The sequence below is a fragment of the Sinocyclocheilus grahami genome, unplaced genomic scaffold (assembly GCF_001515645.1).
Source record: "Sinocyclocheilus grahami isolate Dianchi unplaced genomic scaffold, SAMN03320097.WGS_v1.1 scaffold362.1, whole genome shotgun sequence".
Classification (NCBI taxonomy): domain Eukaryota; kingdom Metazoa; phylum Chordata; class Actinopteri; order Cypriniformes; family Cyprinidae; genus Sinocyclocheilus; species Sinocyclocheilus grahami.
In genome coordinates this window covers 650586-678445 of record NW_015505541.1, presented here as the reverse complement: position 1 = coordinate 678445, position 27860 = coordinate 650586, and the positions used below count along the sequence as shown (strand labels likewise).

At 36.9% G+C, this 27860-nt stretch overlaps 3 protein-coding genes across 6 annotated transcripts in view; 1 reads left to right on the top strand and 2 right to left on the bottom strand.

Annotated features, from left to right (window-relative positions):
* Positions 1-266: 266 nt before the first annotated feature.
* On the top strand, positions 267-7815 carry LOC107549104 (cleavage and polyadenylation specificity factor subunit 3). Its single transcript, XM_016230052.1, has 18 exons — positions 267-473; positions 1277-1340; positions 1417-1514; positions 1589-1717; positions 1817-1994; positions 2076-2165; positions 2267-2417; positions 2496-2671; positions 3226-3384; positions 3471-3617; positions 3692-3844; positions 5585-5693; positions 5788-5886; positions 5965-6059; positions 6145-6232; positions 7067-7133; positions 7215-7311; positions 7398-7815. Exons 1-18 carry the CDS (start codon positions 403-405, stop codon positions 7497-7499), a joined length of 2073 nt encoding a protein of 690 aa, XP_016085538.1. The 5' UTR covers positions 267-402; the 3' UTR covers positions 7500-7815.
* A 1991-nt stretch (positions 7816-9806) lies between these two features.
* On the bottom strand, positions 9807-21889 carry LOC107549102 (disintegrin and metalloproteinase domain-containing protein 17-like). 3 transcript variants are annotated; one of them, XM_016230051.1, is made up of 20 exons: positions 21324-21889; positions 19976-20108; positions 19761-19894; positions 19582-19670; positions 19317-19506; positions 18982-19109; positions 17835-17921; positions 17634-17747; positions 15935-16000; positions 15278-15356; positions 15106-15197; positions 14908-15033; positions 14586-14785; positions 14272-14375; positions 13095-13229; positions 12851-12981; positions 12257-12335; positions 12086-12174; positions 10308-10364; positions 9807-10236 (listed from the first exon to the last, which is right to left on the bottom strand). In XM_016230051.1, exons 1-20 carry the CDS (start codon positions 21409-21411, stop codon positions 9829-9831), a joined length of 2529 nt encoding a protein of 842 aa, XP_016085537.1. In that variant the 5' UTR covers positions 21412-21889; the 3' UTR covers positions 9807-9828. The 3 variants fall into 3 exon arrangements, with proteins under 3 accessions (XP_016085537.1, XP_016085535.1, XP_016085536.1); XM_016230049.1 differs by having other exon boundaries at positions 14881-15033; positions 21324-21888; XM_016230050.1 differs by lacking the exons at positions 15106-15197; positions 15278-15356 and adding an exon at positions 15684-15775 and having other exon boundaries at positions 14881-15033; positions 15856-16000.
* A 737-nt stretch (positions 21890-22626) lies between these two features.
* The window catches only part of ywhaqa (tyrosine 3-monooxygenase/tryptophan 5-monooxygenase activation protein, theta polypeptide a), a 16908-nt gene continuing 11674 nt past the window's right edge, over positions 22627-27860 (bottom strand). For both annotated transcript variants that reach the window (XM_016230047.1, XM_016230048.1), the window contains exons 4-6: positions 26698-26861; positions 23879-23974; positions 22627-23706 (exon numbers count right to left, since the gene is read on the bottom strand). In XM_016230047.1, coding sequence (XP_016085533.1) covers positions 23638-23706; positions 23879-23974; positions 26698-26861 — 329 coding nt within the window. In that variant the 3' untranslated portion in view covers positions 22627-23637. The remainder of the gene's footprint in view (positions 23707-23878; positions 23975-26697; positions 26862-27860) is intronic.

Here is a 27860-nt window from a genome sequence, read left to right as displayed (position 1 = left end):
TCCACACAGTATTTTCACATGGTGTTGACTTTAGTACAGTGGCAATATAGTTAATTATTTGGCAACAACATTCGTCTTGATTCATTCGTAAGTTTTTTTATCTATTAATATATTTGTATATATGTATTTATTTATTGCTGTCCTAACTGAGCTTGTGTAATTTGCTCCAAAGCTTTTCAATATAATTTGATAACCTATTTAACTCTCAGCTTTAGGGAACTTTTTTCATTTTCTTTACGTTCACGTCGAACTTTTATTTTGACTCAGGACCACACCGGAAGTACTTGTCTCGTGTCCATGGTGCGTGGTTCTCAGTGCTCATGATCGTTGTCGATTATTATTAGAAGTATCGATGGATATTGAATAAGTAATTCTTAGTTAAGTGTAAAATACACCACAAGCATGGCTACAAAACGTAAAGCGGATGTACCAGTGCCTGCAGAAGAGAGTGATCAACTCCTCATAAGACCACTGTGAGTTCAGTTCATTCATACTGTGTTCAATACTAGTTCTATTCCGCACCAAATGTTTTGCTGACTTACTGTTTAACTTGCAGTTTTCAAATAATAAATACAATATCTAACAGGACCAAAGTGTTATTAAAGAAGTTCTGCACCCGTGTTAATACTTTCTCTGAGTACTGTAACTAGTACAGTGGGGAGAATATTTATTTGATCCCCTGCTGATTTTGTAAGTTTGCCCACTTACAAAAAAATGAAGGGTCTGTAATTTTTATGGTAGACCTGAAACATACCGCCAAGGCAACAAAGGAGTGGCTCAAGAAGACGCACATTAAGGTCATGGAGTGGCCTAGCCAGTCTACAGACCTCAATCCAACAGAAAATCTGTGGAGGGAGCTGAAACTTTGAGTTGCCAAACGACAGCCAAGAAACCTTAAGGATTTAGAGAGGATCTGTAAAAAGGAGTGGATCAAAATCCCTCCTGAGATGTGTGCAAACCTGGTGACCAACTACAAAAAACGTCTTACCTCTGTGCTTGCCAACAAGGGTTCCTGCACCAAGTACGAAGTCATGTTTTGCTTGGGGATCAAATACTTATTTCACTCACTGAAATGCAAATCAATTTCTAACCTTTATATAATGTGTTTTTTCTGGATGTTTTGGTTAATATTCTGTCTCTATACGTTCAAATAAACTTACCATAAAAATTAGAGACCCTTCATTTCTTTATAAGTGGGCAAACTTACAAAATCAGCAGGGGATCAAATAAATGGTTTCCCCACTGTATATCTTCTTGACTGTGATGTTTCTAACAGAGGAGCTGGTCAAGAGGTGGGCAGGTCCTGTATCATCCTGGAGTTCAAGGGCCGTAAAATCATGGTAAGCAATATTTAGTGCTCTATCCTAATTTTGATGCTTTTGACAGATATATTTTTGACATGTAATGTCTTTGCAGCTGGACTGTGGCATCCACCCTGGATTGGAGGGCATGGATGCATTGCCTTACATTGATTTGATAGACCCAGCTGAGATCGACCTGCTCCTCATCAGCCAGTGAGTCCCTTTCTCTAAATGAAAGATATCATTGATATTTAACTATCTGCTGACCTCCTCTTTTTCTCTGCCAGTTTTCATTTGGATCACTGTGGAGCCTTGCCATGGTTTTTACAAAAGACAAGTTTCAAAGGGAGGACTTTTATGACCCATGCCACCAAAGCCATTTACCGCTGGTTGCTTTCAGACTATGTGAAAGTCAGGTACACCAAAGCGCTTGTTTCGATAAAACAGCACTTTCAATTTTTTCTTTTTTATAAAGAACCAGCTCTAATATATTGTATGTTTCCTTGATTCTGAAGCAACATCTCAGCGGATGATATGCTGTACACCGAGACTGATCTAGAAGAAAGCATGGACAAGATTGAGACCATCAACTTCCATGAAGTGAAAGAGATGGCCGGCATCAAGTTCTGGTGCTACCACGCAGGTCATGTTTTGGGAGCAGCCATGTTCATGATTGAGATTGCAGGAGTGAAGGTAGGTGTAGTTATTTCCTTCAGCTCTTTTCAGTAACACTCACACTCAGTTTGTACTAATGATCATGGTCATTCTCTTCAGCTACTGTACACAGGAGATTTCTCACGTCAAGAAGACAGACATCTCATGGCAGCTGAGATTCCCAGCGTCAAACCAGACATTCTCATCACAGTATGTACTAGCTGGTGACATGATTTCTTTTTTTATTTGTTATTTACAAAAGAAATACATTACAACATGTTTTATGCCCGTCAAATTTTCTGTTCATGTAGGAGTCTACATATGGCACACACATCCATGAGAAGAGAGAGGAGAGAGAGGCTCGTTTCTGTAACACGGTTCATGACATAGTGAACCGTGAGGGCCGCTGTCTCATCCCTGTGTTTGCTTTGGGTCGAGCCCAGGAGCTGCTGCTCATTCTAGGTAAAGTCCAGCAGTTCAGACTCTTCAGCTTCATCTTCAACAATGACACACTGAAGTTCTGCATGTCCTCTGTTTCAGATGAATACTGGCAGAATCACCCTGAACTCCATGACATTCCCATCTACTATGCCTCATCCCTGGCAAAGAAGTGCATGGCGGTGTACCAGACCTACGTGAACGCCATGAACGACAAGATCCGCAAGGCCATCAATGTTAACAACCCGTTTGTCTTCAAGCATATCAGCAATCTTAAGGTTGGCATGTGCACAATCTATGAATAGACCAGACAGAACTTAGATTTTAGTTTGGTTTTGTAATTTTGTTAGTTGCTAGTTTTTGTTTTAAAAAATATTTCTATCTATTTTGATTTCTTTTTTATTTCAATTTTTGTACTTATTTCAGTTAGTTGCCAAGAAAGAAGTAATTATCTAATATTTATATTTTCTTTTGATTTTGAGTCTTTCATTTTTATGTTTTCTGTGTTCATTTTAGTATTAGTAATTTTGTTATAAAAAATGTATTTATTGTTTCTATATATTTTACTTTATTTTTATGTCAGGTGTTTTCTCTCTTTTTTTCACTTTTTGTAGTAGTTTTGTAGTACTTCAACATATTTATTTATTTTAATTGCCAAGGAGATTTTTTTAAATATAATATTTATATATTTTTTATTTCAGCTTTAATTCAGTTACCAACAAATAATTGTAATAGTTTTAGTTATCAATAACAACACTGGTTCAATAGGAAATACAAGTTTCATAATCCAAAATTGTATCTAATTTGTATAAACTTGTGTCTTGTCCTCCAGAGTATGGACCATTTTGATGACATTGGCCCTAGTGTGGTGATGGCATCTCCGGGTATGATGCAGAGCGGTCTTTCCAGAGAGCTTTTTGAGAGCTGGTGCACCGACAAGAGGAACGGTGTCATCATAGCGGGTTATTGTGTGGAAGGAACGCTCGCCAAGGTGAAGCTCCTCAAACGTCAGCAACAAGATCACCACAGATCAGCATCAGGTTTCTTATGAATGTCCTCACCCTGTTTTCTGTGCAGCATATCATGTCTGAGCCAGAGGAGATCACCACCATGTCCGGACAGAAGCTTCCGCTGAAGATGTCCGTGGACTATATCTCCTTCTCTGCTCATACAGACTACCAGCAGACCAGCGAGTTCATCCGAGCTCTGAAACCTCCTCATGTGGTAAGTGATAATATCATAAGGCAGCAGGCCATCAGGTTCTAGATCAGGTGTCATGTTATTGCTGTGGTTTTCAGATCCTGGTTCATGGAGAGCAGAATGAGATGGCTCGACTGAAAGCTGCTCTGATAAGAGAGTATGAGGACAATGATGAGGTTCACATCGAGGTGCACAACCCTCGTAATACTGAGGCCGTCACGCTGAACTTCAGAGGAGAGAAACTGGCTAAGGTGAGACCGCAGCTGTCATTCCTCCACGTCTCTTTAGTGTTCCCTAGTTTTCTCTGTCATACCCACAGTTAGATGCTGCTGCTGTAGTAGTTTGTCAAAATAATAATCACAAACTTCAGTTCTTCTGCCAAGTTAAATGATTGATTAGGTTCATCCAGACTATGACTACATTTTTTCTTCATTCAACTTAATAAATCCTTCATGAGATCTTAAACTTGCAAAAGATTTGTTTGAATTGAACTCACTAGTGTTTGAATCAGAACAACCAAACTACTTTTGTTTCTTGTTTTTCTTTCTTTCTTTCTTCATTCCTTTCTTTCTTTCTTCATTCCTTCCTTTCTTTCTTCCTTTCCTTTCCTTCCTTCCTTCCTTTCTCTTTCTTTCTTTCTTTCTTTCTTTTTCTTTCTTCATTCCTTCCTTCCTTTTTCTTTCTTCCTTCCTTTCTTTCTTCATTCCTTCCTTTCTTTTGTTCTGGTAATTTTGAATAAACCAGTCACGAATGTACTCGTTTAACTCAGTGAATCATGACATCAGTCTAGTTACTAATATTAATTCATAATAATAATGAATAATGTTGATATTATCAACTGATGTAAACTTTTGCAGTATAAATTGTTATAATGAGAGGCTGTTGCAATAAATACATTCAAATAAGCTAGAAAAAAAATCACATTACAAGCACTGCATAGTTAAGTCCTTTTATGAATCTTTAATTTCTGTGATGAATCCTTTTTGTCCTTTTTCTAATTTCTTTCCTTGCAGCAGGCCATCAGGTTCTAGATCAGGTGTCATGTTATTGCTGTGGTTTTCAGATCCTGGTTCATGGAGAGCAGAATGAGATGGCTCGACTGAAAGCTGCTCTGATAAGAGAGTATGAGGACAATGATGAGGTTCACATCGAGGTGCACAACCCTCGTAATACTGAGGCCGTCACGCTGAACTTCAGAGGAGAGAAACTGGCTAAGGTGAGACCGCAGCTGTCATTCCTCCACGTCTCTTTAGTGTTCCCTAGTTTTCTCTGTCATACCCACAGTTAGATGCTGCTGCTGTAGTAGTTTGTCAAAATAATAATCACAAACTTCAGTTCTTCTGCCAAGTTAAATGATTGATTAGGTTCATCCAGACTATGACTACATTTTTTCTTCATTCAACTTAATAAATCCTTCATGAGATCTTAAACTTGCAAAAGATTTGTTTGAATTGAACTCACTAGTGTTTGAATCAGAACAACCAAACTACTTTTGTTTCTTGTTTTTCTTTCTTTCTTTCTTCATTCCTTTCTTTCTTTCTTCATTCCTTCCTTTCTTTCTTCCTTTCCTTTCCTTCCTTCCTTCCTTTCTCTTTCTTTCTTTCTTTCTTTCTTTTTCTTTCTTCATTCCTTCCTTCCTTTTTCTTTCTTCCTTCCTTTCTTTCTTCATTCCTTCCTTTCTTTTGTTCTGGTAATTTTGAATAAACCAGTCACGAATGTACTTGTTTAACTCGGTTAATCATGACATCAGTCTAGTTACTAATATTAATTCATAATAATAATGAATAATGTTGATATTATCAACTAATGTAAACTTTTGCAGTATAAATTTTTATAATGAGAGGCTGTTGCAATAAAAACATTCAAATAAGCTAGAAAAAAAATCACATTACAAACACTGCATAGTTAAGTCCTTTTATGAATCTTTAATTTCTGTGATGAATCCTTTTTGTCCTTTTTCTAATTTCTTTCCTTTTCTTTGACCTGTTAAGGTGATGGGCTCTCTTGCGGATAAGAAGTGTGTGCAGGCTCAGCGGGTCTCGGGCATCCTGGTGAAAAAGAACTTCAGTTATCACATCCTCGCCCCCTCTGACCTCTCCAGTGAGTTGGTGTTTGTTTGTGATCACTTCAGGTGTTTCATATGTGTTTGAGTGTGCGCTTCTCACACCTGCTCTTTTTTTTCTTAATGATGCAGATTACACTGATCTGGCCATGAGCACAGTGAAACAGACTCAAGCCATTCCCTTCACCGGCCCTTTTCCCTTGCTTTTGAGTCAGCTACGGCACCTGACAGGTGTGTGTGTGTGTGTGTGTGTGTGTATTATGTGTTTATATGTGGTGCTCATTGTGTGTGTGTGTGTGTGTGTTATAGGTGATGTGGAGGAGATTGAGATCTCAGAGAAGAGCACGCTGAGAGTCTTTAACAGCATCACAGTGGTTCATGATCAAAACATGGTCTTGTTGGAGGTGAGGCGGCACTCTGGTCATTCACATACCAGTGTAACTATGGCATCTGAAGTGACTCGGGTTTGATTGTGTGTTCTTCCTCCAGTGGTTTGCCAATCCTCTGAATGACATGTACGCTGATGCCGTCACCACAGTGGTGCTGGAGGTGCAGTCCAACCCTAAAGCTCAGAAAGGTGAAGGCTTTCATCAGTAACAATGAGTTGTATTGAAAGAGTTTATGAAATCGTTTTTATCTTGCTTCCTTCCTTTTTACCTTATGCTTCCTTTTTGCAGTCTTTCTTCCTTTTTTTATTTTCTTTCTCCCTTTGTTGTTCTTTTCCATTCTTTTTCTTGCTTTCGTTTTTGCTGGCTTCCTTTAATTTTTTCCTTCCCTTTTTCTCTCTTTCCTTTTTTTTAGGACTGCTTTATCTTGCATCCTTCATTTCTTCTGTTGTTGTTGTTCTTTCTTTTTCTCTTTCCTCTTTCCTTTTTATCTTTCTTTCACAATTTCTTTCTGGCTTCCTTTACCTTTTCCATCTTTTTGTCCTCCTATATTTCCCATTTTTTAATCTTTATTTCTTGTCCCCTTTACTCCTTCCATCCTTCCTTCTGCACATTCTTCCTTTTTATTACTGTCTTTATCTTGCTTCTTACCTTTGTTCCTTCTGTTCTTTTCTATCCTTTCTTTTCTCCTCTTTCTCACGTTTTCTTCATTCATCTTTTTTTACATTCTCGTGTTTTTTCTTTTATCATCCTTTATTTCCCACTTTATCTTCATTTCTTCCTTTTTTGCTTGCTTATTTCCTTCCTTTCTATATATTACTCTTTATTACTTGCTCTTTTTCTTTCCTTACCTTTCTTCTATTCTCACTTTATTTTGCTTGCTTCCTTTCTTTTCCTCACTTTCTTTCCCCCCTTCTATCCTTCCTTGTTTCTTTTTTTTTTCCTTTCTCGTGATGTGAAAATTGTTAATAACTAGTCGTATTTACACCAACATTTTTGTTTTCTTCTTTATTTTTTCATCATAGTTGTTCAGCCCCAAGAAAAGAAGGTGGACGTGAATGTTTTCCAGAACAGATTACTGAAAATGTTCCAGTAAGTTCATCCTCACAGCACTCTCCTAGCTGTCAATGATATTTATGATGAACTAAATTATTTTTCTGCCCCAATCTGCAGAGACATGTTTGGAGAAGAGTGTGTCGACTTTAAAGACAAGAACTGTCTCGCTGTAAGTGTAGATGGGAAAACTGCCTTCATCAACCTGGAAAACCGAGTAAGTATTATACTGCGTGAAGTGCATACACAGAAGTTTTATAGGAAGAGAAGTCTTCTAATTCTTGTGTTTTTATGTTTGTTCAGACCGTGGAGTATGAGGACGACAATTCTGAAGATGATTCTCTCAGAGAAATGGTGGAGCTCGCTGTACAGAGGCTGTATGAAGCCATGAACCCTGTCATGTGAGATGGGCTCCTAATTTCCTTCCAGAACTTTTGTTATCAGAGTCCATCTAACTTGAACTACTTCAACCAGACTGAAGACACCAGATACTGGACTGGCCAAAGCACTTCGAAGCATTGAATTTTACATTAAAAACAAATGTAAAACAGTTCAAGCTAGATGTTGATACATGTGTGCAGTCAGGACTCTGCTACTTTATTTCTGCTACATACAATATGTAGTGATCATTTAAAATTGTTTTTGTCTCATTTTGTTAAAGAAAAGGAGCTGTAATTTAAGATCCAATGTACTGATTTAATAAAAGAGGTCTTTGATTCAAGTTGAGCTTCAATTTCAATACAACTCGCATTAAAGCTGACACTTTATTTAAAAATGAAAGCTTGCAAAATATACCAAGTTACACAAATATTTAACACACTGTCATAAAACAGTGTCTTAATATTCAATACTTTCTCTCTAGTCTCATTACAACATTGTGAGGAACCATGCAGTCGTATTTATGGGCACATTTCTTAACATCAAAAAAGATTTCACAGGGTTTGACACCAGAGAATAAAAACAAAGTACATTTTCAGGGCTGGGTCACGTAATAAGATCTAGTACTTACTAGTATGCTTGGTATTCTACAAGATCAATGCCAATACATTCCCAATTAAATTTCTGAATAAGATTCAGATGAAGGTGACTGTTCAGCCACCCATAAATGACACTGTCATATTCCCTTTTTGAGTTTTCCTATAGATTATATTACAAAACACGTGAAGAAAAATAAAAAAACAAATACAAGGCACTTTGGATACTGATCTCAGAGCAGTGTTCATCAGTACATTCTTATGGGAGCAGCTGCAAGATACATATTCTTGCATACAGTCATGAACATTGTGTTGCAGAAAAGTCTCAACAGCCTGATTGTCTTGACTTGGGAGTTTCATATTAAGCCAATGAGCCAAAAACTTCTCATTTACCAAACATGTATAACATCTGCTGGTATAACTGTTTTAAGTATTATGTATACTAATGTTGTTTCAAGAACAGTACAATTTAAAGCAAAAATTTGTAATTCACAGACAATATCTAAAAATATCAAATGCCCCTAAAATATCAGATTGTCTCTTGCAAACAATAAAAAGCAAAAACACAAGATTGTGTTCCATAGAGATTACAAAACAATTTGCTGGTGAGTGTCAGAGCACATACACATAAATTTTTTTTACAACATCTTAGTATTGGGCAGTTAAACTTTAACAATGATGCTGGTCATGTTGATGAGATCCTGTGTGTGTGTGTGTGTGTGTGCAATCCTAACAGGACTGAAAACATTAAGTTCCTATCTAATGCAGTCTCTGAATGATTTGTGCCTTCTGTTTCTTTATAAAAGTCCAGCGCTCTTAAAGGGATAGTTCACCCAAAAACGAAAACTGCGTGCTCATTTACTCACCCTCATGTCATTCCAAAACTTATGACATCTTTTTTCAGCACCTTAAAAGTAGCATGAAAAGTGATTAACCCAACATGTGCTGATTTGTGGAGGAACAGACCAGTAATTAAAGTGGTGATGTAAGGGAAATAGCAACAAACTTTTATTTTGTATTGAGTGAAAAAGATGATTGAAAAGAAAAAAAGTAGGATGGGGACTTGGTTCTATCCATCGGTTGTTGAATGGATAGAGGCAGATCTGAATGCAAGCTTGCAATCGATTATAAGAAAGCAGCAGGGTTTAAGCGGACTAAACGGTCGCATACGTCAATGATCCAGCATACGTAACAAGAGAGATGTGTTTCAAAAGCAAATTATATGGTGGTAAAAAAAGGAACAATGATACCAATAACATGCTTTTAGAAAATAGATTTCATACCTATTTTAACATATTTTAACAATTTTTATTTTTGTAGTCTGTTCCTCACACAATCCTATCATCATTTTTCAAAATACTTGGAATACTGTGCATAAGTCTTACGAATAACTTCTGAGATACTTTAATGGTGCTTTTGCATCCTTATTTATAGTGAATTTCTTGGTATAAAGATCAGCAAGATATTTGGATTTTCTCCTTCAGAACGCCACAGAAGATAGAAAGTCATACAACTTTGAAACAACATGAGGGTGAATAAATCCTAAAATTTTAAAAGTAAACTATCCCTTTAAAACATACTGCATTCTGGTTATTTTCAATACTGGAGCTGTAAGCACGCATTGTAGTTCCATGCTTATGTAATGTTCATTCTGCTCAGCTTTGAGCATTTCCAATCATATTCCCTTTTATTTCATTCATACTCACATTTCTTTTTCCCATTAACTTAATTTTTTCCCCCCATTTTATAAAATTACACTCTTAGCATTCAGTCTCCTTGCTGTTACTCCGTGTATGTCTATTTACCCTGAAGCACATGGCATTCTCTCTGTTCTCCGTCAGATCATCAAAGGAACGTGACACAGAGCCAGAGGTAGGGAAGTCCTCTCCCAGGGCTTGTTCATCCAGGTGGGAATCATAGCTGGGATCTTCTTGGATGGTGGCCATGCGTTGGGGCTCTATTGTAGGGAGAGGACACGGGGTTGGGGTTGGAGCTGGAGCTGGAGCTGGAGCTGGAGCTGGAGCCACCTGAGAGATGGAGACAGGTGGTGTGCTGGTCTGCAGAGGTCCAGACGCCTGGAAGCGTGGCACTGCAGAGGAGCCTGAGGATGTGGGTGGTTTGAAGATCCGCACTGAGGCTGATTCTAGACTGCTCAGCAGCTCTGCATTCTGGGACAGCACAGTCAATTGTTACACTTCATAATATGTTAAAGAAAATAAGCTTTCTGATTAGTACTCACACTGGGGTAGAAGAGTGACTTTGTGTTCAATTCATACTGCTGGTCAAGTTTCTTATCCTAAAAACAAAGAGACAGTAATCTTGTAAAACACAAAACAAACAATTCTTTGGATGGGGCCTGTAATTATTGCAACTTAAAACTTATTTTGCATTTAAAGGCATAGTTCATTGAAAATTGTGTCATAATTACTCTCCCTCATGTCGTTGCAAACCCATAAGTCCTTCGTTCATCTTTGGAACACAAAGTACGATTTTTGATGAAATCTGAGAGCTTTACTCTAGCTGCATTGCTGTCTATGCAGGGTCAGAAAGCTTTTGGATTTCATCAAAAATATCTTTATTTGTGTTCCAAAGATGAATGAAGGTCTTATGGGATTGGAACGACATGAGGGTGAGTAATTAATGACAGAATTGTCATTTTTGGGTGAACTATCCTTTTAATATCCCTTAATATAAGTGAATGAAATTGTCTGTGCTTTTTTGCTTTAAAAAGAAAAATGTACACATTTGAAATAAGCAAGTGAAATTTGTATCATTAGATTGGTTTATCGTCAGATTTATTTCACCTTTTTGTTAGGCTCTTGGTGCAAAAAAATATATTTAATATGTGAATTATTTATTTTCTTGTTTTGTCTTGGTGTAAACAGACATTTTGTTTGTGATTCATTTAACACTTGTTTTGCTCTTGGTGTGAAAAGAAGTTTCATTTGATTTATTCAATTTTTCATTTGCTCTTGGTGTGAATAGACATTTCATCTGTGATGATTTATTAATTTTTTTTGTTTTAGTCTTGGTGGAAGCAGACTATTCTTCTGAATGATTTCAAATTTTCATTTACGCTCTTGGTGTAAATAGATCTTTTGTCTGCAACAATTCTTTGGATGGGGCCTGTAATTATTGCAACTTAAAACTTATTTTGCATTTAAAGGCATAGTTCATTGAAAATTGTGTCATAATTACTCTCCCTCATGTCGTTGCAAACCCATAAGTCCTTCGTTCATCTTTGGAACACAAAGTACGATTTTTGATGAAATCTGAGAGCTTTACTCTAGCTGCATTGCTGTCTATGCAGGGTCAGAAAGCTTTTGGATTTCATCAAAAATATCTTTATTTGTGTTCCAAAGATGAATGAAGGTCTTATGGGATTGGAACGACATGAGGGTGAGTAATTAATGACAGAATTGTCATTTTTGGGTGAACTATCCTTTTAATATCTATCCCTTAATATAAGTGAATGAAATTGTCTGTGCTTTTTTGCTTTAAAAAGAAAAATGTACACATTTGAAATAAGCAAGTGAAATTTGTATCATTAAATTGGTTTATCGTCAGATTTATTTCACCTTTTTGTTAGGCTCTTGGTGCAAAAAAATATATTTAATATGTGAATTATTTATTTTCTTGTTTTGTCTTGGTGTAAACAGACATTTTGTTTGTGATTCATTTAACACTTGTTTTGCTCTTGGTGTGAAAAGAAGTTTCATTTGATTTATTCAATTTTTCATTTGCTCTTGGTGTGAATAGACATTTCATCTGTGATGATTTATTAATTTTTTTTGTTTTAGTCTTGGTGGAAGCAGACTATTCTTCTGAATGATTTCAAATTTTCATTTACGCTCTTGGTGTAAATAGATCTTTTGTCTGCAATTTATTTCACTTCTTTGTTTCAGTATCGGCATAAATAGTCCTTTACACTATAATACCACTCAAGGTCAGTCTATTAAATTATCATACATTTCCTCAGAGCTAAGTAGCTATAAGATGTTAGTGAAAATGACTCACCACACAATGGACCAGAATGCTGAGAGGGATCCAGAAAATTAGTGAGAAGACCACCACTGAGCCAACCATGTTATCAGCCAGGAACTTCCCTGAGAGAACATACACACACAGGTTACATTCCTCAGTTGGATTTCAAGTGAGATAAACTTACGGTGTTCACAGATAACTTACCAAAAGTATTGATGTCCAACTTCTCAATGAAATCCCACAACCTCTCAATAACATCCTGGACCTGTTTCATGCATTTGCCCTGGGAATAAAAGGAAATGTTTAAATAACTGAATGCGGTAACACTTTACTTGAAGGGGTGTGCATAAGACTGACATGACACCTTCATAATCATGACATGACACATGTCATGAATATGAAGGAGGTTTTATGCATGTTTATGACAACTGTCATTCGCTCAGTTATGTCATTTTTAATGCAAATATGACATTATTTGACCTTACCCTAACCTAACCATAGCCCATAACAAATACATCTCAAACAATGTCATCTTTGCATTAAAAATTACATAACTGAGCGAATGACACTTAATGACAGTTGTCATAAACATGCATAAAAACCCTTCATATTCATGACATGTGTCATGTCTTGATTATGTAGGTGTCATGTCATGATTATGAAGGTGTCATGTCAGTCTTATGCACACCCCTTCAAGTAAAGTGTAACCCTGAATGCAAACCATTTCTAATTAATCGGTAAATAAAAACAGCTTTTATATGCGTTTTTTCATAACTGTAACTGTACATTGGCACTCACCGCTCCATCACAAAAGCCCACAGTGCAGGGTTTGCCTTTCCGCAGATAGAGGTGGCTGCCCTTGTCATTGACATAGGGAGCACATCCAGCGTTCTTATCCCTACAGCACACCTTACAAGAGTTGTTTGTCTCTGAAAAATGAGATACAGGAAAAGTAAAAAAGTTCATGTTTGTTCAAGACAGACTTTAAAAACTGTAACTGCCATGTAGCAACAGTATTAGCATTATCAGCAGGTCAGTTTACCATTGCAAGCACACGACTGCAGGTTCTCCACAGCTTCACAGAATGGGATGCACTCTCCCTTCAGACACCGGCCGTTGTCCACACAGATGGTCTCATTGGGGAGGTTCTCTGGAGGAGGGCACTCACTGTTCAGTCCTGTAAGAAGCACAGAAGAATAAACTTTCAAACAAATGCAGTTAAATCTCATCAGTAAGGAATTTTGCCTGTTTTTAGCAGATGCTTTTGCATTGCAACACTGTTTTCATTATATTTATGAACATTTACTTCCCAAATTCTCATTACCATAATGCACCTGGATACTCTACATTCAAAATCTTGTATATTTTCCATTTACCATAGTGATTCTCATTAGTGTAGTGATTCTCATATTGTCATAAAATATCAATAAATGAGTACCACCACTTACTACCACGATATAAACATATTTCATAATTTAAATATAATACAGCATTATTTCTTTGCATTTCATTAATGAGAATATGACTTTTTTTTATCCTTTTAAATATGGTACCATAAAAACCAAATATGATTTTTTTTTTTTAAAGTCTTTAAAAATATTGTAATAATCTCACAATGTAAAATATCTTAATAGCACCAAATAATTATTTTATTTATAAAAAAATTAAAAAAAATTATAATCTTATCTTTTGATACAGGGTTTAAATATGACCTAGACATATTACTGACAGGTTGCATGAAATGTTAACTAAATCTATGATAAACTGCTATTCGGTAATAGAAATGAAGCTAAAATTAAATCAAATACAAATATTAGATGAAACTTGAACAAAACATAAGAATGTTGCATAGAAATGTGTGTAAGTGTATGTGTGTGTGTGTGTGTGTGTGTGTGTTCTTCTATTTATTATTAGCCTAAAAAGTTATTGTACAAAAAAAATGTTGTCTTGGCTGAAATAAATTTAAGTTATTTAAGTACTGAAATTATTCAAAGTAAACCAGAAATAAAATAAATAACGGCATATAAAAATATTAAAAACAACTAATTAAAATGACAAAAACAAAATTACCAATGCAAACTAAAATGACATTGAAACTACTATCATAGTATATAAATAATACTAAAACTGTTCTCGATCTGAATTCTTAAACAAGTAAATCAGATATACTGTATAAAGAAGTACATTCAATTATCTAAACTTGGAGTTTTTTACTTCACCTGTACAGTAAGATCTTCCCTTGCAAGTGGCATCCATTGGCTCCTGACACACCTTTCCCTGCTTCTCAAACATGCAGTCTTTGCAGCACGCACTGTTCCTGTCACTGGTGTCAAGAAAAAAAAAATACAGAAGTTACAGGAAGAAAAATGACATGAAGCCTAGAAGATTCAAATTCACCATTTAGGGAAGATTTGAAAATGAAAAATGTAAGGGTGAGTAAATAATCACAGAATGATGTTTTTTGGGTTAACTGTTCCTTTAATTCAGCATATCTGTGCATTGTTTTTCATGAGGCCACATGGAGGAGCTGTACCTGCACTGCACATTGGGCCGCAGTTTGCAGTTTGACGTGCAGCAGCGGTCGCTGTTGAGGTGAAGCAGTCCAGGGTCACACTCCTCGCCTTCCTCCACCCGTGAGTTTCCACACACATTGCTGTTCCTCTCCCTGAAGCAGGTGGAGGCCTTGGCCTTCAGTCTCTTTGCTATGGAGATCTTACTGCAGTTTGAAAACAACTATAAGGAAGCACAAAAACAAACCGCTTACAAAATGATCATGTGACATTCTAAACAATGACACCAAGCTGAACTCACATCACCGAAGGACATACTTTATTGTTAGAGTGGTCCCCGCTCACCGCAATGGGGTACATTACGTATTTGCCCCCCTGGTCCTCTCTGGGCGCACAGTATGTCACATCATCTGGGTCATGAACAGCACCAAAGTTGTGGCCAAGCTCGTGGGTAGTAACCAAGTCTGCTTCCTGTTGGCATACGATCAGAAAATCAGTTTAACAAATAATTACATCAAGCACATTTGTTTGGACTTCACTTGCCTTGGTAAGAATGGTTTTCCCGTAATTTTTGGTGCTGGTTAGTCCAGTGTTGAGGTATATAGCACGGTTGTCGTTTCCTGAAGGTGGACACTCTAAAGAAAGACAAACAACAAAATGTCGAAGTATGGTGAAAATGGCATTTATTCATCCATAATATGGTATTAGCACTCACTCTCAGAGCAGAGACCTCCAGGAAAGCCTGGTTTGGAAGGAGCCACGTAAGCCAAGCCAAGTGTGCCTTCATCAAAATCCTGACCTTGTGAAGACTTACAGAAAACGTTTGACCTCTGTCATTGCCAACAAAGGGTATATAACAAAGTATTGAGATGAAATTGTGTTATTGACCAAATACTTATTTTCCACCATAATTTGCAAATAAATTCTTAAAAAATCCTACAATGTGATTTTCTGGATTTTTTTTTCTCATTTTGTCTCTCATAGTTGAGGTATACCTATGATGAAAATTACAGGCCTCTCTCATCTTTTTAAGTGGGAGAACTTGCACAATTGGTGGCTGACTAAATACTTTTTTTCCCCACTGTAATTACATCAAGCACATTTGTTTGGACTTCACTTGCCTTGGTAAGAATGGTTTTCCCGTAATTTTTGGTGCTGGTTAGTCCAGTGTTGAGGTATATAGCACGGTTGTCGTTTCCTGAAGGTGGACACTCTAAAGAAAGACAAACAACAAAATGTCGAAGTATGGTGAAAATGGCATTTATTCATCCATAATATGGTATTAGCACTCACTCTCAGAGCAGAGACCTCCAGGAAAGCCTGGTTTGGAAGGAGCCACGTAAGCCAAGCCAAGTGTGCCTTCATCAAAATCCTGATAGGTGAAGAGATGAGCCAAGCACACCTCGGATGCATTGTCTGCCATGTCAATGCTAAATTGCTGCAGGGGGAAGACAAAATGACATTTTTTACTACATTTATAGCACAGCTGTTTAATATTGACCTTAATCTGAAGGCCAACCAGCAACCCTAAATTCCCTTGGGAATTTCTAAAGCACTTTTATGAATTGGTTTTCTATCTACAAGTAAAATAAGGTATATAAGGACTACAATGTGCCTTTTTGTAAAGAAATTGATTCTTTTATTCAGCAAGGATGCATTAAATTGATAAGAAATGACAGTAAAGACATTAATAATGTTACAAAAGATTTCTATTTTCAATTATTTTTTATTATTGTTTTTTGAGCACCAGATCAACATATTAGAATGATTTCTGAAGGATCATGTGACCCTGCGAATGGAGTAATGGCTGCTGAAAATTCAGCTTTACCATGACAGGAATAAATTACATTTTAAAATGTATTAACATTAAAAACTATTTAATCTGTAATAATATTTCACAATATTACTCTTTTTATTTCATTTTTAATAAAGTAAATGCAGTGACTGACAAACAATAAAATAAATCCTCATTCTTTTGAACAGTAATGTATCTATTAAAAAACCCCGCGATGGGTTTTAGGACTACAAATTGAACTGCTCTAATAATGCTTCCATTCTTTCTCCTTGCTGGATCTGTGCCGAGCAGGTCACAGAAAGAGATAGATAGTGAAACACAATACACAAGTGTTCAATAATATTCCTCCCTTTTAAGTACAAGCACCTCTCATCGTTTCAAATTAGTACAGAACGGAATACAGAGAAGACGCTCTGATTAATCCAGTCATTCGCTCCTACAGCTCCAGCTCGCTCACCTCCAGGAGCTTCTTGACGTCCCAGACATCTTTGTTCTTCACAGGAGTCCCTTTCATGTTGAAGTGGGCACCTCCTGCTGTGTCTACATGTGTGGGTGTCTTGTTAATTATGATCTGAAAGAGACAAATCCATGTTACTGGCTCCAAAACAGCATTTCAGTGGAGCTTTTTACTACATTCTCCTTAAAGAACCAAGCTTACCTGCTGAATCTGAACTCCATAACCTTTATACTCCTCATCCCAAGATGTATTACGGTAAATGTCATCCACACGATCAATCAGCTCAATCTAAACATATCCAAAGCAAATTTGTAAGACATCAGCAAACAATTTTATACAGCCCTCTCAGATGACAGATTTTAAATGGATATGAAAGGTGGTTCTCAACCAGGGGTTTTGAACAGTAATGTATCTATTAAAATCACTCAGTGGTTTCAGGATTCACATTTGAGGTATGACTATGAATAATTTATGATGTAGAACAAAATGTGAAAGTCTCTTTAAGTAACTTTCACCACAGACTTATTTTAATCAAAAATCCCACACAAATCAGTTAAAAAGGTGTAATTCCCCGCGATGGGTTTTAGGACTACAAATTGAACTGCTCTAATAATGCTTCCATTCTTTCTCCTTGCTGGATCTGTGCCGAGCAGGTCACAGAAAGAGATAGATAGTGAAACACAATACACAAGTGTTCAATAATATTCCTCCCTTTTAAGTACAAGCACCTCTCATCGTTTCAAATTAGTACAGAACGGAATACAGAGAAGACGCTCTGATTAATCCAGTCATTCGCTCCTACAGCTCCAGCTCGCTCACCTCCAGGAGCTTCTTGACGTCCCAGACATCTTTGTTCTTCACAGGAGTCCCTTTCATGTTGAAGTGGGCACCTCCTGCTGTGTCTACATGTGTGGGTGTCTTGTTAATTATGATCTGAAAGAGACAAATCCATGTTACTGGCTCCAAAACAGCATTTCAGTGGAGCTTTTTACTACATTCTCCTTAAAGAACCAAGCTTACCTGCTGAATCTGAACTCCATAACCTTTATACTCCTCATCCCAAGATGTATTACGGTAAATGTCATCCACACGATCAATCAGCTCAATCTAAACATATCCAAAGCAAATTTGTAAGACATCAGCAAACAATTTTATACAGCCCTCTCAGATGACAGATTTTAAATGGATATGAAAGGTGGTTCTCAACCAGGGGGGAATGGCCCACTAGGAGGCCTCAGCAAACTTTTAAGAGGGTCGCAACATTTAAAATGATTTTGCTAGTTACACTACCATTTAAAAGCCTCTTAATGATCTTACCAAGGCTGCATTTATTCAATCAAAAAACAGTAATATTCTGAAATATAACAAATTAAAATAACTTTTCTATTTTAATACATTTTATAATGTAATTTATTACTGTGATGTAAAAGCTGACATTTAGCAGTCATTACTTCAGTCACATGATCATTCAGAAATCATTATTCATTATTATCAATCATTATTATCAATGTTGAAAACAGCTGCTTAATATTTTTGTGGAAAGTGTAATATGTTTTTCCCAGGATTCTTTGATGAACAAAGTTAAAAAGGACAGAATTAATTTGAAATAGAAATTCACTTTTGATCAATTTAATGCATCTTTGCTGAATAAAAATATGAATTTCTTTCCAAATAAAATCGAACAAATTTAAAACTTTTGAACAGTAATGTATATCAAGCTCTAAAATATTTCATCAGGTAACAATTGCTATTTGTAGAGAAAAACATTATTGTAAATCACTAATGGCTAAAAAAATGTAAATTAATTGATGTAAAAGTGTAAACACTGAAGAACATTCAGTTATTGAAAAATCATGGAATAACGGAATTTTATCAGTTGAATTATTTATAGTGATTTTATTGAACTATTTTAATATATTGCCACTCCTAGTTTTCATAAATAAAGTTTGAAAATGAGCAACATTGTCATTACAGCAGAGAGGGGCCTTCAAATATTGTCTTTGACAATGGGGTCCATGGAGTCAAAAAGGTTGAGAACCACGCTGTCCAATTGCACTGAATGTGACTTTACATCAGAAAGATTTTTACACTCAATTTATGCATAAACTTTTTTGTTTGTGTCAGGAATAAGGCCCATTGACAATATCGAAACTGAAGGCTTTTTTACCAGGTAGTTGAGGGTGGTGCTCTCCTCCCTACGGCCCATGTGTCTGAAAAAGCGATAGTCGGCTACAAGCAGCAGAGGGCAGGTGTTCTTACTGTGGTCCAGCGTCTGCCTTCTCTCTCTTAGATGCCCTGTGGAAGAGACGCAGTTGAGAGAAAAAGAAAGTGAAAATAGACAAAGGGTGAGAAGACGAGAAACTTTACACATGGGTGACAAAGCAACTATATAAAGTGGCGTCTCACAGTACAGATTTGGCATCTCACATTACACTGTCTAGATTCGGCTCTGATGAGCAGAAGTGTTAGGTCACAAGATGTGTAATTAACTCAAAGACTTACTATCCTCCTCCTCTACGTCTTCATCTAGTGGGCTGGCTGCTCGCACACTTTCTGGAAGCATCTCACTGGCATCTGCACTGATGTAGCCGCACACTTTTGGAGCCGCCAGCCGGCTCACGTTCCTGATGTCTTCTGAACGATATATGAGCAGCCGATCGTCACGAGGGTTTTCGATAAACCTCCACAGTGGCTGAATGGATTATAAATCAATGTATTGTTTTTGTTGAGGGGCATAAACGAAATCAGATATATGACGTTATAATACCTCAATGTTGTATTCAGCTTCATCAGTAAGAATATGAGCAGTGAAGTCATTGTCACCAATATGTGCTTGTACTCTGGAATTCTCCTCTCCTAGAAATCAAGCGGGGGGAAAAAATCAAGTTTGCTAGATTTTAAACATTTAAAAGTACTATAGATGTTAAAACACAGAGTTGCAGTTACCAATGACATGGCCTGTGAAGAAGTTTTCTCTCTGGACCTCATACATCTCTTGAGCGCCATTCTCTCCTACCACCACGGCCTTGAAGTCATGAGTGAAGAGCTCTGTGTTGGTTGTCAGGTACAATCTGAAATGCCTGTGAAATATTTAGAAGAGTTTATCAAATGATTGAGCACTAATCTTGGCAGTGACTGGTACATGGGTGATGAGTATTCACCTCTGTAATGCAGTGAAACCGAGAAATCTTTCTGCGTGCGTTTGTGACTGGACGTCCCTCTTACGAACCGAATGCTGTTGAAGACTGGACAGCTGAAGAACATCAAAGTCCGACAGCAATGAGCTGAGCTGGTCTGAAATAGTCACAGGGAACAACTTTATACATGTAATTTAATGAGCACAAATATTTATTTTTAAAGTGAATTTACAAGTTTTAAGAGCAGATTTTTTTAAAGGAGGACTAGTGGCATCTGTCTCTTTTCTCCCTCCATTATTGCTCAGAACAAGTGTTCTCAACTATTTTTTTATTACCTATAAAAAAAGGTAATTGCAACTTTTTATCTCACAATTCTGACTTTATTTCTAGCAATTGTGAGTTCATATCCACCTTGCAATTCTTTTTTCTTAAAAATGCATATTTATATCACACAAATCTTTTTGCTCAATTCTGAGCAAACAATTTGCAATTGTGGCATTTTTTCTCAGAATTCTCTTTACATCTTGGAATCCTGACTTTTCTTTGAGTTTACACCTTTCAATTCTAACTTTTATTTGTCGGAATTCTACATTTCTCTTTTAAAGGGTTCTTAATTTATTTCAGTGGATGAAAGATCTGAAAATCCCAGAGTAGATTTTTACAGAACGCTTTGAGTGGGGTGGCAAAATAATTGTCACTCCCCTCCACTCATGCGGTGTTCCAGCATGTGTGTTGTTTTGTCACAGACAACCATTGAGGCTTTGAGAATGAATGTGCATTTTCAATAAGCCCATCTGCTGTTTTTGTTCAGAACAATGCAAAAATCAACCCATATTTTGCACGCAGTTGTAAATGTGAACCAGTGGACTAATAAGAACCTAACAGCCTTCTAAAAAATCTAAACAATTAACAGTAAGAAGCTTCTATATTTTAAATGACTATAATTTAACCTAAAATTTATGTAAACTTTAATCATATAAAATGTAATTTCCCAACAACAAAATTGAGGCCAGTGACCTAGCCACAGTGGCTGGTGAGGTTAAGGTCAAGCCCTGTTTATATTGTTGTTTATAATATTGTTTATAATACCACTAATTATATGCATATAACTAAAAGTATAGTATTTTGGTGAATAGTCTGATTGCCATAGTGAACTCTTGTAGGAAAAATGCTCTTGCAGTTTAGTTTCCCCATAAACTGTTTGAGTAAATTCATTAAATTCGAAAACAAAAATGACAAAAACATGAAGATTTAAAATACAGTAAGGGATTTAAAAAGCGCACTATGGTTATCACGGCGTCACCAAAACACAATCTTTCAAATTAAATGTATCCATAATGTTTTCAAAGTATTCCCATTCCCAATAACTCACCGTACTCGTCGTCTAGGACATCCCTAATGGGTCTCCTTGAACATTCCGTCAAGAAAAAAGACGCCAGAAAGAAAACGATGCGTTTCATGGCGAGTACGTTAATGTACAATGCAGTACTTCACACAGCAGCAGCAGCATTTAATCCCATGGATTACCAATCTGCCTGAGATCAACATCTGGACATGGCCAAACCAATGTACACGGTCACATCTGGCTGGATAAAACAAAGCCGCAAAGTATCAATTGAGTATCAAAGAACAAAAAACGCTCACTTCGAGACGCTCTCGTCCATGTCGCTTGATGTTAAATAGAAAAAAGATTTACTCAAACCCAAATCATGCCAACATCGAAGTGTAGTGAAATACCCGGAAGTATTTAATGTGGGATGGATGGATCAGATTCAACGCGCGCCAGGAAATCACTATAAACTTTATCTAGAGATCGTGTTGAATGCGTTTTCAAAAGACTGATTTTAAATTCACGAGTGACAGTACATGGGGTATTTCAAATGGGTTTTAGTAGTTACGTAAGAGGATAAACTCTCGGGTTGTGGTTCAAAATCTACTGAGCTGCCTATATAGACAGCATTTGCTCAGCGTCACAAGCGTGTGAGCGCGTGTATAGGTAGAGAGCGCACTTGGTTTTGAGAACAGCCTCGGCCTCGTCTAGACTCTATTTTTAAATTCTTACCTCAAACACCATGAAATTCAGAACAGCGTCTAGACTCATTTGGAGGACAGTACACAAGCAGCCGTAAATCGTTTATTTAGGGAGATAATATCACAAACTTTATTATCATGAGTACTAATTCTTTTCAAAGAACTGTTAACCATCTGTAATGATGGCGTCAAGAAGAAAAAAACACCCGAATTGTGGTGTAATGTTTGTATTTCCCTGTCATTATATCTGGTTTTATTTAAAGAAATAAAAAGTTGATGGCTTTTGGTCAACGTCTATTAGTTGTTAGGTCGCCAATATGTTAGTGTACTCGTAAACGCTGACAATTTTATTCAGTTTTTCTTTTCCGGAAAATCGGCCAAAATACTGATGACTCATCCTGCACTTAAGCATTTTAACCAATCACTAGCTTTCTAAAATAACACCATTTGATTAGACACTTCTGTAAAGCGAAGTAAACAAAAATGCTACTGGCTAAAAAAAAAATAAGGCAAGGAACGAAATGTCCTATTTCAATCGGAAATACAACAATAAAAACCCAGTCACACGTATCACATTAACTCACAAAAAAAGTCACCAGGACAGACCGAGAGAAAACAATGAAACACATTTCAAGACAAAACTGTATGGTTTATAAAATGGTCATTTTAATTCAGGTTACATAGCTGTTATGTAGGGCTTGTACATTTTCACAAGGCTTTGGGGAGACTACAGTCAATGATTAGCAAAAACACAAGTGGTCCAAATAACTATTGACATCACTTGACAAATCAAACATCCTCTCAGCATGTGCATAAACCTGCAATGAAAAGTACTTAACCAAACTGTGGAACAAGTATGCAGTATTGGTTCCCATTCCAGTGTATATTGAAAAATGGGCATGCATGATATTTTTTCATCTTTTTTTTTCTTAATAATAGTCATCACAAGCCATCGCAAAGTAACACATTATAGTGAAAACCATAACCAGGCAGGAGTGTTTCGTGACCTTCATGATGAAGACATGATTCAAATGGTCTATGAAAAGTGCAAACTTGGCTGAGCAAAGCTAGCTGGCTTGGTACATCAGACAACAGCCTTCCTGCTATCAATACTAAAGCACAGGCCCATTTTAAGCCAACACTATGACGGTCAACAAGACATTTATCTCATTCAAGTGTATGCTGATCTCCCTAGAGAGACATAAAATGGAAGGTGATAGCAGGACAGGAAATAGCCATGCTTGAGGCAAAACGCTTTGCATTTTGTGACCGACACTTCCAATGTTTCAGTTCACCAGAATATACACACTAGTCGCTTTGTCACAATTAAAGGACAATTGATTTTATGTGAGGCTAATACTTTTCTACAGCAGACACTGCACATATAGAAGTCCAAAGGACAAAAACATGAAACTGAGGAGTGGAAATGTTACTTTAACTTAATATTTACTTTCATTACAACCACAAGCCAGGTGGTGGAAAACTGAGAAAAAAAAACAGACTGATTGGAATTCCCACACTCACAGCTCATTGGTAATGATCATGGGCTTACATGGCTAGAATAATCATAAGTGAAACAATAAGGAATGAAGAAGTGTAAAAAGTTGTCTTTTTCCAGGATTCTTTTTCTTTCATTTGTGGACTGATGTGGGTGTTTAGTTCTCTCCTCCGTCTCCTCCTTCACCTCCTTCACCCTCATCTGCAGCATTGTCAGAGGTCCATAACTAATAATTTAAAAAAAACAGGATAAAAAGCTGTGCTTGAATACTGAACATTTATAGTTTGAATACTCAGTATAAATGAATGTAATATAACTCATCAAAAACACATTCCACAATTTCAGAGATGATTATTTTTGGTTTTCTGTAGGTCAGTATGACCTCCTTTGTAACTCACTGTGAGGTTGTCTCTAAGCAGCTGCATGATAAGTGTGCTGTCTTTGTACGAGTCCTCATTCAGTGTATCCAGCTCTGCAATGGCTTCATCAAAGGCCTGCAAGCACAAGGCCACAAGAAGTTGAAGTATGTGAAGAACCACAAAAGTCAAGCCTCTGGTACGCAAACCACGTGTCTGATGAAATTCAAAGCTCGAGGAAAAGCTAAAAATCCAGAAGGACAAGTGGGTAAAATTTCCCTGTGTTGAGCTAAAGGTCTAATTAAAGTTGAAGTGAGTATTTTCCACTACTACCAACACCTAAAAGAATGAAAAAAATGAGACCCAACCCTATCTGCTATTGTTTTGAGAAAAACCTGTAAAATCCCTGCTCAACAGCTTATTACAGGTAGTCCCTCCTCAAACTCATATTACTGGTCAAGCTAAAAGCTTTTTTTTTTAATTATAGACTTTAAAATGAAAATTCTGTCAATTACTCACCCTCATATCTTTCAAACAATATATTTTAATGAAACCTGAGAGGTCCCTCTTCCTCAAAAAGTTACAATCACTTTATAAAATTAACGGATTTAATTTAGGCTTGTGTGTTGTGTGCTCTATACAGTGCCCTCCATAAGTATTGCAACAGTAAAGACAAAATTGCTCTGTTTGCTGTGGAGTCAAGATATTTGCAAATATGATTTAAAGATGAATATGAGACAAAACTACAGAATGTCACATTTTATTATTAGCCGTTTCAACACTTACATGTTTTACCAAATAAAAAGGACAGCACTTTTAGAGTTCATCCCACTATTTGATGTGAGCCATAAGTATTGGGACAGTTGAACTCAAGGCAGATGTAAAAGATTAAAAGCTATTATTTTGTTGCAGATCCCTTGCGTGCGATCACAGCAGTGAGTCTGCGACCCATAGACATCACCAGACTCTTGGTCTCATCCTTTGAAATGCTTTTCCCAGCCTTTAAGGCAGTCAATTCCAACTGTTGCTTGTTTTCGGGAGTTTCTGCCTTTAGTTTACTCTTCAGCTGGTGAAATCCATGTTCAGTCGGATTTAAATCTGGAGATTGATTTGGGCAATCTAAGACTTTACATTTTTTTTGCCTTGATAAACTCCTTGACTGAACTGGCAGGGTGTTTTGGGTCATTATCCTGATGCAATGTGAAGCACTTTCTGATGAGTCTGGTGACATTTTCTTGAATATTGGTAGCCAAGATCATTTGTACCCTTCCAAATTTATTCTGCTACTGTCATCATACATTAATTCATCATTAAAACTGAGAGGGCCTGTTCCAGAGACAGCCATGCATGCCCATGCCATGACACCACCTCCACCATGTTTTACAGACGAGGTTGTAGGCTTGGGATCATTTGCAGTTCCCTTTTTCTCCACACGGTTGCTTTCCCATTACTTAGAATAAGGTTAATCATTGTCTTATCTGTCCATAAAACTCGGTTCCAAAACTCTACTGGCTTTTGCAAACTCTAATCTTGCCTTTGTATTTTTGGTGCCTTTGTTTTTCCTGTAGCTCTAATTGACTTCCTCTTTTCCTCGCATCCAAATTGCTTGCTTCTCTCTCTCTCCCTCTCTATCTCTCTCTCTCTCTCTCCCACACACACACACACACACACACACACACACACACACACTAAGCACCCTCGTCTTCATCCTGGTTTGTGTGTGTCGCCATCGATTGCAAGACTCTGAATGCAAAAGCAATGGATATAACTGATACGACACATTCCCTGCTTTTAATATCTGAAGAATTAATGCAGCAGGACAAAAAAGCTTTTTTTTTCAAAAAAGTAACACCAGTTACTTTGTTTTCCCATTTATTGACTGACAAGTCTCCTGTCCCCATATTGGGAGAAATAGGAAGTACATAGGCGTTGTGTGCGCTGTGTGAACATGATGTTACTGTAGTTCTAGACTAAATGTGAATGTGCATTAATTCATCCCACTCTCAAAAAACAGATTTAGTATTCATCAAAATGAATTAAAACAGTGAAATGCAAACTCAGAATATGACGCAAACCTGCAATAATTAAGTATGTTAAATAACATGAATGTATCTAATCCCATTTTATTAACCAATGTCTTTGCTGCTGACCTTTGATGATCCAGTTCAACCATACTAATAAGCAAAAATGACTTTAGATAAACTAAAAATTGTGCTTCATTGTTTTTTTTATTGCTGAAGAGTGTTTCTTCTCCTGCGTTCTACTTACAGACGTGAATTTACTTTCATTCAGCCTGAGGTTTATTCATTACACTTTTTGGTGTAAAAGGGCTTTTACATTTGCTATAAATAGAACTTCTTATATTAAATACAATCAAGCCCTGCTCATATTTAAAAAGTAACGCGAAAGTAATGCAAAAGTAATGTAACGCATTACTTTCCATAAAAAGTAACCAAGTAACGTAATTAGTTACTTTTTTAGGGAGTAATGCAATATTGTAATGCATTACTTTTAAAAGTAACTTTCCCCAACACTAGTGGCCAGCTTAACACATACAGCTGTGCGCTCACCACAGTACAACAGTGAAAAGGGACCCCTCTCAAACAGTGGCATACACCGGCATTGCAGTATAATAAAAATTCATAGCAAAAATAAAGACCGGTATTCAATATGAACTGGTATACTGCCCAGCACTAAGACTAACCAAAAAACGTATGGGTATGGAACGACATGATTTTCCTTTTTGGGTGGACCTTTATCCCTTTAAGGCATGAGACACACAGTGTCAGAAATGTATACAGCAATTAAATCAATAAGTTAGGTAAATAGCAACAGAGTGGTGTTGTCATCTAAAGACCTACTTGTTTGGCCAGAGCGCAGGCCTGCTCAGGAGAGTTGAGGATCTCATAGTAGAAGACAGAGAAGTTGAGAGCCAGTCCGAGACGGATGGGGTGTGTGGGCTGCATTTCCTTCTTACTGATGTCAAAAGCATCCTGGTAGGCACCTTGAGAGTTGGTTATCGTCTCTGTAGTGACAAAAAAAAAAAAGTTATATGACACAATATTAGTGATTGGTAAAATATTATCTTCCAGCAATGAGTCGGTATTTTTTGTCTCAAAAACAAAATTCTAGGAATGTGGACCTCTTAATCCTTTTACTGGACTACAAGGTCCCCTTTGTCCAAGACAATATTCAAAACTATTATAATATGTTGATATGTACATCTGGTTGTAATAAAAACAAACTCAAAAATATAATGTCAGTTTAATGTGTAAGTATGAATATGAATAGAAAGGTATAAGCATGAAAATACATAAGCATTGTCAATCACAGAATGCCTTAAAGGTGACAATCATGAAAATCTGACTTTTCCAGGTTTTAAGTGCTATAATCAGGTCTCCGGTGCATATACCAACCAAGGAAACATGAAAAAGATGAACCCAGTAACTTTGTTTTGGCAAGCCTTTTTCTGCAAGAGTCTGAAAAAACGAGCATGTCAGATTTTGCTCCCTTGGTGACGAGGCAAAGGGATCTCATTATAATATTACTGCCCCTTAATCTGTAAGTTTCCACCCACGGCGCCGTCATTTGATTTCGCAAGCACGGTGTACCAGCTCTAATGCCATGGCGAAAGTTTGAACAAAACATGCTAACTGTTCTGTCTTTGGCTGCACAGATGAGCACAGAACACTATTTAAGAGTCCCAGCCTCAGAGGAGACAAGACAGCAGTGGATTTATTGATTTATTTACTGCTGCTGCCACACAGATCTAAAATAAACATGTGATTTATTTCCCAGCTGTTAACCTTCACAGACATAACCGACTGTTTTTGTAACTCGTGTGTTTTTAAAGTAAACGTGTGTGTGAATGAGAACTTAGTTTAGTACTCACATGCTGTGACAGCAGCTTTCTGTCAGATGTGTGCACTCAGACCATACATCAGAAGTTTAAACTCATATGGTTTAAAACACATGATTTCAGTGTGATAAACATGATAATCAGAACCAAAACAGATGTTTTTAG